This window comes from Pyxicephalus adspersus, chromosome 4 (genome assembly GCF_032062135.1).
Source record: "Pyxicephalus adspersus chromosome 4, UCB_Pads_2.0, whole genome shotgun sequence".
NCBI lineage: Eukaryota > Metazoa > Chordata > Amphibia > Anura > Pyxicephalidae > Pyxicephalus > Pyxicephalus adspersus.
In genome coordinates, this window is record NC_092861.1 from 68843930 (window position 1) to 68858112 (window position 14183).

The 14183-nt window shown below is 34.4% G+C and overlaps 1 protein-coding gene across 4 annotated transcripts in view; it reads right to left on the minus strand.

Moving 5' to 3' along the window:
• Positions 1-14183, minus strand: part of COL12A1 (collagen type XII alpha 1 chain) — a 130384-nt gene that overhangs the window by 102128 nt on the left and 14073 nt on the right. For 3 of the 4 annotated variants that reach the window (XM_072408527.1, XM_072408528.1, XM_072408529.1), the window contains 10 exons: positions 12794-12937; positions 10734-10793; positions 8305-8568; positions 7315-7479; positions 6493-6666; positions 5537-5827; positions 4793-5395; positions 3831-4103; positions 2233-2505; positions 610-882 (listed from right to left, as the gene is read on the minus strand). The exons of the other annotated variant lie outside the window; for it this stretch is intronic. In XM_072408527.1, coding sequence (XP_072264628.1) covers positions 610-882; positions 2233-2505; positions 3831-4103; positions 4793-5395; positions 5537-5827; positions 6493-6666; positions 7315-7479; positions 8305-8568; positions 10734-10793; positions 12794-12937 — 2520 coding nt within the window. The remainder of the gene's footprint in view (positions 1-609; positions 883-2232; positions 2506-3830; positions 4104-4792; positions 5396-5536; positions 5828-6492; positions 6667-7314; positions 7480-8304; positions 8569-10733; positions 10794-12793; positions 12938-14183) is intronic. 4 annotated transcript variants of the gene reach the window in all.

The following is a 14183-nucleotide window of genomic DNA, read 5'->3' on the forward strand; positions in this document are numbered from 1 at the left end:
TACAATTTATTTAATACAATGAAATGACCAATGATTTGCGGACGCTTTAATCCTTTCATACCTTACAGCACATTCTTACTATTTCTGTCTGTGGAATACTTCATTAAGTATGCTTTAAGAATACTTTTCATGAGCAATGAAATGATTCACTCAAGTGTGCACTTTAGGTATACTGACATCTCCAACACTCATTCTAAGTGTTATGGAGGTTATCTTCTGTCAGCTGAAAAAATACACCTTGTAGAGAAGCAACCCTTTATTCCTCAATTCACTGTCCTTTGGTTCTCTTGTCTCTGATGCCCCCGGAATGTGGATGGGTGCTCAACTTTCTTAAGTACAAAAAGTACCACAAACTTTGCATTCTAAAGGAATACCTCTATATTATAATCATCTCTTTTACACTTTTAATGTTCACTTGCCTTTACCAAATTATAAATTGTACATTTTTTCTTGTGACATATGGTATTTCTAATCATTTTGGTAATAAATTGTGATCAGTAACCACCAAGTCTTGTTATTTCTTGCTATATGCACAAGTGTATAAACAGTAAAACCAGCCCTAGTTATCACATTTATTCACCGTGAACATAGTAGTAACATTGGACTTACCATCAAGGGTAGTTCCCTCTCCACTGACGGCTGATCCAGCTCCTGACCTGTATAATGCATTTACAGATATGGAGTATGTTGTACCAGCATCCAACTCTTTTAGGACTGTACTGGTAACATTTCCTCTGAGTGTAACCTCTTTGGGCTCCCCTCCTGTGGTTGGTGTGTAGGTTACAAGGTAGCGTAACACTTTGCCAGGTGCTTTATCCCAGGACAGCTTCAAACTTGATGTTGTAGGATCAGAAACTCTGAGGTTTCTAGGTTCTCCAAGAACTGTGTTAATTGAAACATTAAACATTTTAGAATACTTTTAGTGTTTTAAGGTTTTTGTTATTTAAACATTATACTTAAAATTGTACATTGTGTAATATATTTTCCACGATAATGATATTTTATAACTTGCAGAAACAAAATTAGAAAAATTAGTGTGTCGCATATTCTTCAGTCTTAGCACTGGAGTATTAAATGGTCCAGCTCCAGAACAAATAATGAGTGTTATTCACAAGTGTAAAGAGTATCATGTTACATATTGGGGTTGATTTGCACAAATGTAAATATTTACAATGAGAATATATATATACAGTATAGATAACATATAAAATTTAAAATGAGGTGAGGCTTTACTGGCATCAAGTGCCAGCAAAAATCCTTTTTTTTAGATTAGCATGTGATTGGGTATTATTTGCAAGTGAATTTCCACCACATTCAATATACTAAAGCATCCAATCAGAACTCACTATACTGAAGTCCAATCATTAATTCTACACAGTTGCTGTAGGTCACAGCACTTTGAATATGCAGTTTGCGTTATTGTATTGGAACAGTGGGAATGATCGTTCAATACATTATTCAATAGGAGCATTGACTTTCTTACAACTTTAAATGCCAACTCAAAAAAGTTTATGTAGTTTGGCATTTACTTACTTTACCTAAGCAGCCTGGTATTTCTCTACACTCTTCCCACAGAGAGGTTTTACAATTTTTATTTCAGTCTTTGGACTCTGAGGAACTTTCAGTCTGCGTGACATTCAGGGTCAGCTAGCCCTTTCTTTAGCATCCTAGATATCATAGACATGATCCTTAACATTTCTAGCATGAACACAACAAGAGTAAGTTGCTAGACAATTTGTGTAGGGCTAATTGTTGGGTGTGTATGAGGGTGATTATGGTATGCATGAGCAGACCAACCCTTGTAACACAACTTCTGACAACATATTGTGTAGTCCTCCAATAAGTGCCATCATGAAGTATTGTGGATCATACCCTGTAATTGCAACACAAGGTCTAAGAAATAGAAAAGTTCAATGCCAAAAAAAAAAATGACTTGTTTATGTGTGACAGAAAGTGAGGTATGCGGATAGGTATTTAGTTTGACATTTGGCTTTAAAGCCATGGAATGTTGTAATGGGTCATAAGCTTTGTGACAATTAATCGGTATCACTAAATATTTTAGTTTGTATGGTCAGTTTAACCTGCTTGTCTATTATAAGTAACCACATATACATAACACAGCTGCTATACTACTTAGTAGTATGTTTTAAAAACCACTGACAGTGCTCCTGGGATTTGATCTGTGAATTACAGATGTGACTGAGAAAATATCATAAAGAAGGAATAACATACTTTCTTCAGTTGCTCCATTTCCTGTCAAGGCTTTTCCTGGACCTGAACGATACTCTGGGGTGACTGATACATGGTACTTTGTGTCAGACAGTAGATTTTGTAGTGTTGTTGCTCTTTCATTTCCTGGCACTGTTACTTCTTTTCTTTCCCCACCAGAAACTGGTCGATAGCCAATTCTGTATCTCAAAACATTTCCAGGAGCTGGGGACCAGCCAACTTTGAAGCTATCAGTAGTCTCATCGCTTACTATAAGATTTCTGGGTGCTCCTTTAACTGTAAGGAACAGAAAAAAACATTTATTAAAAATCATATAATTGTTACTAATGAGAAACACCATAAAATCACACAAATAAAACAAATTTTTTTGCAATGCTTACACTTTTGAAATATAGCTGATAAATGTGCTGCTGGTTTAGAACAATGTTTTTTTGAACTTGGATTTAAAGTTGCATTTGTTGGCAAAAATGTTTTTTTTTTTTTTTTTTTTAATATAGGTTATTAGAGTGCCTCACTTTATTAGGTCAGCCATAACTTGATGCTTTGAATGTCAAGATTACTGCCAAGAAGCCTTTACTCACAGACTGTGAATTGGTATACTGGAAAAAAAGATACCTCCCAGCAAGCAGTTAATAGAACATTCTAATTGGCTGACTCACTATGCTTCTTTCAGTTAATTTTCTGTAAACAGGGGCATATTAAAAAACAGCTAATGAAACAGTTATTTTATCAATAATTATACATTGGTATGTTTCTTAGCCACTTACTTTGCATTCTTAAATATTCAGACATAGAGGTGGTATTTTAAACTATGTCAGGCTCTGCATCATTATGGCAGCAGTGCTATGCTTCAAGGGTATGCCAGTGGATAAACATAAAATAACTCACTCTGTACCGATGTAATTGATAATCAGACTTCAGCACTTTGGATGATATCATACTTGTTTTAATTGCTGATGCTGAGCTGCAGGGGTTAGCCAACCACTTGCTGGGGAAGTGATTACTGTTTGGAAAATCTTAGACAAGCAGTGACCCTAAAGCTCCCAATGTATTTCAACAGCTTTAGCACCATTTAAAATACTAATTTGGTAATCAATATATTTACAAAATGGGTGTCCGTGACTACCGAAAAGTGCTTTAGGTGATTTATGTTACTCACTTTGATCTTTCCTTCCTAAACAGCTGTATTTACTGGTTGCAGTATATTAGATCATTCCCAATAGTTAAAGGGCTACCTTAAAATATACATTTTTTTGTATCATGACCTCATTGGAAGAAACATAGAGAATATTTTCTCTAATTTGCCATTGGTAGTAGAAATTAGTTTTGAGCATTTCATGAACATTTCAAAAGGCAGACCAAACTTTTATTCTCTTGTACGAGATATAAAATTCCACCCATGTCATGTGACATCATCTATTAGGAAATTATAGATGCAAGAAATAAAAATCTAGATTTAGAGCATGATTTTTCCTAAAATGCTTAATCTATTTTTTATAAGTAATATGTAATATGTAAAGCACCAATAATTATGATAACCATTAAGAAATGCAGTTTATAAAATCAGCTATTAATCATAGGTATCGTATGTGAAACATTACCTTCTAGAGTTGTTTCTTCTCCATTTAGTGGGGTGCTCACTCCTTCCTCATATTCTGCCTCAACACTGACGCCATATGTTGTCTCAGGAAGCAAGTTTGTAAGAACAGTAGTAGTAGTTGGAGCTGGAACAGTAAAAATAAATTCCTCCCCACCAACAGCAACCTTGTATTGTACACGGTAGGATAAAACATCATCAGCTCCTGGGGACCAGCTTACGCGGAAACTGTTGGAAGTTACATCAGAGAACTCCAAATTGGATACTGGTGTAAAAGCTGCAAAAGATTACATTAAAAAAAATCCTTATGTTTTTTGAACATTTCTGCAACCAGATTCATGTTTAAAAATTATGTCTTAAGCTAAGCATGCAAAGTCTTCTTTAAAATTGTTTAAAATTGAACCTGAGCTGACCTTAAAAGTGTCAGAAGTGTCAATATTACCCCTTGTGGTATAAGCAGACAAAAACCCTAATGTTTAAATGGATGTCTATGTATTGTCCTTGGGTCTTAGGTGAAGGGAATCAGCTTTTTCAAGGTTGTCAGTCATCTTTTAAATGCCAGAGCCACAGGGGACATGCATGCAAGTATTTAAAATGTTTTTTGATTGCCTGGACCTGTAGTTATCTATTACTTTGACTTGTGAAAAGTAATCATTGTATTGTAAAGTGCTGCAGAAAATGTCAGTTCCTGGTGAAATATCCATCTTTATATGGTCACCATAGGAAATACAAGTCAAAATTCATAATCCTTATATCCATACTTTTCACCACTTATTACTTAAAAGCTACTGCTAGAGTCTTTGGATAGGCCTAGAAATATTGGACAGTACGCATTCTACAGCAGGACTATAGTTTCTATTTATTTAGTTTCGTTTTTTTCCAACCCCTCTTTGCCTTGAAAATGTCTTTAAATGTCTTTATGTGGGTTAAGATGCAATAAATATTACAAATAATTTTGCTACTTACACTTTCGCTTAATTTTCTCAGTTTCTTGTTCAATTCTCAGACAAATAGATTGTGTCAGTTCAAAAGAGATTCTTTGGAAGGCATCAAAATCTTCAACAGTGTAGACATGGGTGTCGGCTGGGGGCGATGCAATTGCCTCCAGTTCAGTTCTCACTGCATCTTTAACACCAACCGCAAAAATTTCTACATCTGAATTTCTGAGTTTTATGGCGGGGTCTTTAAAGGCATCAGATGACTTTCCATCAGTGATAAGTATCATAACTCTGGGAACATTGGATCTTGCTCCTCTATTCTCGACAAAGACCTTTTCCCTGACAAAAGTCATGGCCTTGCCAGTATTTGTAGAGCCCCCTCTATATGGAAAGGTATTTATAGCATGGAGAATATCTTCAATCTTGTCATATTTGTTAAGTGCAAACTCTGTAAAAGGATCTCTGCTGTACTGTACAAGACTGATCTGCACTCTGCTGGGTGAGATGTCAAAGCTTTTCACTAACACTTCCAAGAAGGCTCTGACTTTAGCAAAGTTGGCAACACCAATACTGTAAGAGCCATCAACAAGGAGAACAACGTCAGCTTTTATATCCACACCACCGGAACATTCTGTGAAAAATGATACCCATGTTTATTAAAATTATTTGTATTTTATTCTTAGCAGAAACATAATTAAAGTTTCAGTCCTTATAAAAAGAATCAAGAAACTTTATAAACAGGAAAGTAAACATCATAGAGTCGACAGCTTACCCACTCTTATTTTGACTGCCTGGGTTTTTTCCAATATTGAGATTGGCTCACTCGCTGTAAGTTCTTTCATTGCAAATACATTAATCTCATATTCTGTATCTGGAGAAAGATCCTTCAAAATATGGCTTGTAGTTTTAGGGCCAACATTTACAGCCTGAGGTTTACTTCCTGCCATCATTGGAGTCAGCTGAATCCTGTAGCCTGTGATTTGGCTTGGCGAAGCCTTCCAGTTGATCTTCATGGATTTTGAAGTAATTTCCGAAACAAACAAATCTGAAGGAGGGTCCACAACTGGAATAGAAAAGTAAACAGCTTATAAATGGGCTGATTTAAAGAAAAAGACTGTGCACAGGTGTTTTTTGCTTATAAATATATGAAAATTAATACACTATCTAGGTGGTAACCAGAAAGGCTATCAAGGTGATTAAACCAATTTTTAATGCTTTGAATGTTTTTGTATCATTGTATTTATTATACAGTAACTGTTTAAACAGTACCACTACTAACACTATATGATACACTATTCAATTACATCTACAGGTATGTACAGTACCTACAGTTTATTAAATGTGTTGGATAAATCTAAATCCTATAACAGAATGGATAACAAAACAAAATCAAGTTTCCAAGTAAGCTACACTATAATTGGTATTGCACAGTATCATGACTGTTTTATCTATTTGAGTTCCTGACCATTCATTCCTGCTGTTTCCACATCCTGGAAACCTGACTTTTTTTAATAATGTTTTTTTTCTAGTTAAAGTAGTTAATAAGTAATAGTTAAAGTACTTTAAAAATAGTAAAGTAATTTAACTAGGTCTTTGCCTTTCCCTAACCTGGAACTAGACAGAGCAGTAGCTGAATGAGGAGATCATCTCTTACTGTCACTATCACAATGATTAACATATTTATATATATACAGTACAAATATATATACACATTCACATAACACCCACCTTCATCTCCACTAGTGATATCACTGAGCTGTTCATCAACACCAGAGCAAACTTGAGTAATAATTTCATTTTGCACATCAACAATAGCATCAAAGTTTGAAACACTGTACACATGTTTTAGAGATGGTAAGGAGGCCATTAATTTTAGCTCTTTTGCATCTGCTGCCTTGATACCTAAGAAGAAATTGATGATAACAAATCAGTACATGGCTCAGTTTGATAAACAGATTGTAATTTTAATGCTCTCAAACAAAAAAAAAGGGCTTACTGAAGCTGTCTTCCCTCTATTATTATTGCTGGAGACTTTAATGGAAGACGAGTAAGCCAGGTGGAATATTACTTTCCAGAGTGGTATTGTCAATTGTATGTGCCCCCAAAGTGCATGATTTCATTTCAGTTAACAATGTTTATCTAAATACATACCTCAACCACAGTAAAATATACAACAATTAAGGCATTCTAGACTGTGGATAACTTTGGTGGCATGCATGTATTCTGCTGTGTAATACTTTTGAATTATTATATGTAAACAAGTGACATCTGTTCGTTAATTATTTGATTAAAAAAGAGGTATCTGCTTTCAGAAAACCAAAAAAAAAATGAATATCATGTTTTAAAAGCTTTACCAAGTAAACTTAATTTGGTCTATTGAATGAGTCATTGGTCAACCAGCAATCATTGTGCTGATTTGTGTTATAAATATATATATTTAAAACAATATAATGGTATTAATATAATATCCTACATGTAGGGCCACTCTGCTGTACAAAGTTGTTAAATACATCAAAGCCTTATAAAACAATCATAAATAGATCTTCTTACCCAATGTGAACACTTCTACTCCTAAATTCTGAAGCTCCCTTGCTGGAATTTCAACTTCATCTTGAGATTTTCCATCAGTAATGATCACTGCTATTTTAGGAAATCCTTTCCTGGCCCCAGCAGATTGGATAAAAGCATTCTTTCTCAGGTAATCAATGGCTTCACCTAAAATTTGATTACAAATAAGATAAATATAAATTGAAGAAACAATAATAAAGATTATTTAAAGCTAAATTTGGACAATTAAATGAACAGTTGAAATACATATCTATAAAACAGTCAATTCTACCTGCCAAATAATTTGCATTTTTGTTCTTCCAGTCCTTAAATTTACATAGCCTTATCAAACTGCAAAGCTGGTGACCCAAATTTTTTCTATTGCAGTTAAGAAACGCAACTAGAACACCTCTCTTTTCTCAGAACCAGCTTAATGATTAGCCTGTAATACTTCCTATTCCTCCCCTACTTAATGTTCTTCCATCCAGAGAATAAATAAGCCTCATACCAAATCTAATTTAGGAACTCCTATAACTTTTTACTGAATTATGGTCTTATGGTTGTATTATTAGCTTTCTATTTTCGTATACAATTAACTAGGGATATTTTATAACTAAAAGTTTATTTTCTTCTCCTAGCAACCAAGACAACAGCACCCCTGCTTCTTTATTTGGTGGCCTTCCAGAGGCCTGGACAGAGGCCAACGTTGTAATAATTTGTTGCAATGGATATAGTATTTTAAAAAAAGCAGTCCTCTGCCTTACTGCAGTGAATGTTCTTATGTTGGTAGTTTTAATGTTCCTAATTTTACCATGACTAATCAAGTGAAGTGGTGACAATAAAGTACCAAACACTAAAATATTTTGGCAAGTACACTAGAAAGGTCTATTACCATGGGATTTGCTGGCAATCCTTTGATTAGTTAGTTATATTTTATTATATTTAGAAACTGAAATAATTTTATTGAGCCTCTACAAACTTCATCCAACATACCTGTCATAGTATTGCCCCCTTTGTAAGGTATTCTTTTAATAGCAGCCAGGAGTTCAGCCTGGTTGTAATATCTGTTCATATTAAACTCTGTCCTGGTGTCTGAGCTGTATTGGACAACACCGACTCTGGTCTTATCTTCTCCAATGTCAAATGCGGAAACCAAAGAAGACATGAAGTCAAGAATATACTTGAAGTTCGTTCTCCCCACACTCCAAGAGCCATCCACGAGGAACATTATATCAGCAACTGAACTAACAGCACATCCTAAATATAAAAAAAAAAGTTATATTACATAAATAACAAATAAATAATCAACTTGAGTTAAAAATAGAATACACTTCATTTTCTGTGTCAGTGCACAAAACATGTATTCTGTAGGCTAAATAGTAGTGAGTATTTAGGGTATGCAAATAAAAAACACTGTTGTCTTCCTAGATTGGAGTTTACTGATGTATAAAACTACTATCACAGTTTACCCTACTCTCTTACAAGCGTAAACAGTCAGGAAGAGGAAAGCCAAATTATAATATAGTTTGCAGTCACATTTATTTAATCTAATTAGATTTTAGCTTCTTAAGGAAATAAGATTGAAGGCTAAATTCTGACTGGTTGCTTTTGACAATTATACCAAATACCCTAAAGACATCTTTTAACTGTTCACATCAAACTATCTTGGTGTATTTTAAGATCATCCAGAGGATTTTGGCTTCTTTTCAAAATCTACCACATCCTACAGCTGCTACATACACGTTAACTTTGTTGACTATTTTAGACTTTCATTTGAGTGAAAGCCAGTTGTTTTTAATTGGGTTTGCTCCTGCTGCATATAAAACTGAATTTGTTTGCACAGTTTTTTCAGTCTACATAAACACATTTACTTGGCATTTTAAGGGACTGCCAACAACATCACACAGAATACAGTCCTACACAACCAGATGATTACATTACACAGGTAATGCAATAGGTTTGAAAAAGTGTCTATTTCTTGTCCTATAACGCAGTGTTTGCTTTTTCTATGTATATTTCCTGCATTGTTATGTAGTCAGCACTTTCCTACTGCTTCAATGTATCCTCTATTAACTCTAACTGTTCATAAAGTCAAGCACGAATGGTTTCTACAAATAAACAGACAAAACACATACACTCGCTACAATTACAGGACCTTCTAAAGAAAAGTATCTAAAAGGAAAGTTCCTTCTTGGTATTTGCAGTAATAAAAGCTGTTCTTTTAGCCACTATAACCAATCACTTTTTCACTAACATTAAGTCAACTGATTTTTTTTAGTTCTTGTTTTTAGTAACAATCTTTTTCTCTAATATGTATTATTATACAGATAGACTTTTTTTTTTTAAGCAAAGCAAAAGAAAAAAGTAGAGAAAGTTACAGGAGCCAGTCAAAAATATCTGTTCATTAGAATGACTACTGATAATGGAAATCTGACTGGTTACTGCAAAACACTGCTTTGTGGTTGAAAACCAAAATGTTAGCAGCTCCCAGCTGCCCCTCCTAAATACTGGGCCATTTTACCCTGCTGTTGTTGTATTAACCACAGTTCAGCCCCAACTGTACTCTGTACCCCAAAGTAACTGTATCACAATTGTACAACCTCTGTGTCATGCGATTGGGTGCACTTGTAAAGATTTGCTGCCATTCATTGTTTTCAGGAATTCGATAAAAGGAACAATCACAACTGCATTTTAACTGCAGTAAGCCAATAGAAGTGACTGGCTACTCAAGGATGGCCAGAAGCAAGAAGTTATGTTCGTCAACTGCAGCCACAATCCACCGCATCGCGACCACAACCACCTGCTACTGCATACACAAAGCAGTTCCCCACCACTTTCATTCAGTTGAATGGGAGTGGTTGGGAGCACAGTTAAGTCTGCAGCAAATCTCTGCAGAAATTAACCTAAGTTTGAGCCATTATTACTGGTTTTTACTTTTAAAGATAATCTATAGGAAATAAAATTATAGAAATTATAGAATTGTGTGTATTTTGCTTTTGTCATAAAACTGTGTCTCTAAGTAGCTATATAAATGTCATGATAATACTATAAAATTAACTGCTAAATGAAGATGTAACATGCAAAGTAAGAACAGGAAAAAAGATTGTTCCGATTTATTGTGTTCAGGACACTAGCTTTATGTTTCTTAAAAATTTTCTGCGGCTATCATGCTATGTAGTTTAGCATGGTAATATACACCCATTTTAGGTGCCTTTTAGTTAGTGATGTTATTCTTTACTTCGAGAACCTACTAGAAAAATGGTAGGGCAACCCATAAAATCTGGCTCTCCTTCAGTAACTGAAAAGACGAAAGCAATTATGAAGATAAATGTGAAATAGCCCTTGACCTCATAACATAATTATCCACACATAAGGCATTTGTTTCTGTAACACTTAATTAAGGGAGGCAATAGATTACATACGTGGGGAATCTGAAGTTACAGGCTTCTTTTCTTCTGTCATCACACGGCCTCCAGTTTGAACTTAAAAAGAAATATAGAAATGTCATTTACATCTATTACAAGCAGTTAATTAACTTGGGTTTTGTATGATCGCTAACTTTTATCACTAGCAAGTCAAGTGTGAACAGTGACTACTAATATTTGAAAATTAAGTTTTAATTTTGCATTAAGAATTAATTAGAGAGTTCAGTTCTATTAGAATTCATATTCTTAGAGGAAAAGCATAATCCATATAGTGTCTAGCACTCTTGTTGCAGAACTAGGGGGTCAGCTTCAAATTTTGGCAGGACCCCATCTACATAGAGTTTGCATGTTATCCCTCAAGTTTCCTCCTACATACTAAAAATATAATGGTGGGTTAAGTGTCCCTCACTCCCAAATTGTTCGTAGACTGTGTTATTGACATATAACTGTCCTCAAAAGGACATGTCAAGGGGGTACAGAACCATCGGGGGAATTTCCAGATGAGGCATTTAAGAGGGTTGGAGGGGTCTGAATTTACTAAGAGGTGTATCTCACCCCCAGATGACTTCCTTGAATTAAACCTGCTATCTGCTTTCCCACAGATTGTTATGGAAGTGCAAAACCTCCCTAAAGCAAATAAAAGCCTACTGAGGCCCATATGATTTGAGGATTAGTTTAGAATTAAAATTTAGATTGAAAAGTCAAATGTAAAAACTGCATTTGTAAATAGTATATTCTAGGTTTAGCAAAAAAAAAGTGTTTACTGTATTTTTGACCTTTAATAAAATCATACTATACCGGTAGTCCCAGAGTTAAGGACATCCGACATATGGACGACTCCAAGATACGAACAGGGCTTCCCTGCTCGCTTTTGTGCAGGATGGAGGCTTGATGGGGGGGAGGGGGCAGTTTGCATGACTTGCAGAAGAAATCTTTTGCTAAACCACAGCTGAGGTTTTGAGTGATCTTAAGAGCTGAGCTGATCTTTAACATTTTGTACCTCTTTAATGACCAAGACAAACTCTGCAGTTGTTTCTTTTTGCATATCAAAGCACAGCTTGCTCCAGACGTTAATTAATGTTTTTTTTTTTTTTTTGCTTTGTTTGTGATCAGCTCACAGTGAAGATTTTATACACTAACTGGCACCTTGCTGCCTAATAATATGTTGAGAAAATATTCAGGTTATTATAAGCCATGCAAGGAAAAGATTTCACACTGTCACTTTCTAGTTCAAGTTATAATTCATTGACTTTTACTTCGGCTGAAATTTTAAAAATTTACTTGATTTAATATCAAAAATATTGCAAATAGCTCCTAAACTTTAAAACACATTAGGGCATCATTTTACCAATAAATTATAAGTATTACAACTGTTTTTATTTTGGATAGTTGGATGAGTAGAGAATAGTAAAAAACCCTGTGGCAAATGTTTATTCTGCAGTCATTTTCCCTATGGGGTAAGTTTTCTTTATACAGTCTAAGAGACACAACACGGAGGAAAGTAAACAAAAAGGTAATGTAAATGGGTGGCCCCATTGGAAGATTTCCCCTCTAATTCTGTTCCAGTGACGGGCTAAAACTTTATTTTCTATTATAAGTACACAGAGAGAGTCAATCTCATTAGTGGAAATACTAACAGCAATAAAAACAGGACATGTGTTCTAACCATTCCTTACGCCATCAAACACTAAAAAGGGATGCTTTCTCTTTTGATTCCTAAAGATTCCTTATTAGATTTCATTTGAAGGAAAATATCTAAATCATCCAAAGCAACAAAAATCTATCTTTTATATATCTAGTACAAAGTAAAAAAATTAGGGCATACATAAATATGTGTTCACCCCATGACTTGTAACAAAACATGGTTATTCCCTTTTTGCATGGAGCTTAATGTTTTTATTATGTGAGTAACTGTTTTTATAGGTTTGCTAATGACTAGTGTACAATACTACATTCCAAAAGGATTATGTAGTCCCATCTGTGAATATGTTAGTATTATATTAGTAGGGCTGTACACTTGTTTTCAATTGAATGATGTATCTCTTTTGAGTACTTACTTGTAAGTTGGCCAAACACAGGTAAACTTTCCTCCAATTCATCATAAGAAAGTATTGTGACAACATATTCAACATCTGGTACAAGTTCTGTCAACACAGTTTGGGTTACAGAAGCTGGAAGATCCAGTTCTTTTGCCGGTCCATCTGGAAAACATTAAAGTATAGCAATGTGGAGTGAATACTATTCAGAAAAATGTTTCTCATTGGACTTCTACTTTTCATATTACAGACCACATACATTTATCTTTGTCATAATCAACATACCTGTTTACTTCTCAACTGATTTAGTCATTAATTTATGATTAATCTCAACTTTCTGTGTTTGTAAATGTGAAACTTTAAACAATTACACATACAATTAATTCAATTTGTCATGGGAGTTAAGTTTGGTGTGAGCTAGTAAAAGCTCAGACAGGTGATGGAATCAAACAAGCATCACCAAAACAGTGAAATATTAGACTACTCGCTCAACATTAAGTACATTAACATCAAGTAAAAACATATTTTTTAAAAGTTCTATGAACATAACACTTATTTAATGCCAGTGCTCTAAATTTCAAAACTTATGAATATAGATACACATTCATTAGAGTGTCTAATTGTGAATATAGATCACTGCACTTTTGAAAAGTTTTATTTGTAGTGGTTTAAACATTTTTAAAATTAACACAACTTCAAAAATTAGAATTCCCAAGCTGAATTTCCCATTGAAGTCAATGGAAATTTAAACCAGTCTAAAAACAAGTATGCATTACAGAGCAGTGAATAATGCAAAAGTGTACAGAATGGCTTAGGAAGATCCTGGCACCCTGGAAAAGACGAAGGCGGGTAAAAAGATAAGCCACAAACAGCCTGTAAAACTTTTTTTTTTAATTCTACCGGGTATTCTGGGTTAGAAGAGCGAGTCCTGGTGGTACTGACATTCAAGTGCTCAGACAACAGCAAAAGCAAATATAAGGCAGAAACTGACTTTAAAGCAACCTGTGGTCTCTTTCCTTCTAGTGGTGGGCAAATAATCTAATCTACAATCAGTTTATGTAAAATGAGTCATTTAAAATTAAAAAAAAAAATTGGACTCAACAAAATAACAACCAAAATTGTTTTTTATATGGTATGTGCTGGAAATGTCTTTAAACAGAGCACAATGCATTACTTGTTTAGGATAAAAATGAAAGTATTCTAGATCTTGCTGTGTGAATGCAACCTTAAATATGTGGTGTAAAAAACTTGCAGTGTCTTTTAGAAAGAAAATAGGATTTCTTCTTACTAACTTGTTCTTGATAAATTGATATTCACAGAAGCAAACAGAACAATAGTATAAACTAATATATCTTCTATGAAGTAACTTTTACACTGTGTACCACAACAGTGGTTTAAATAACAGGACAGA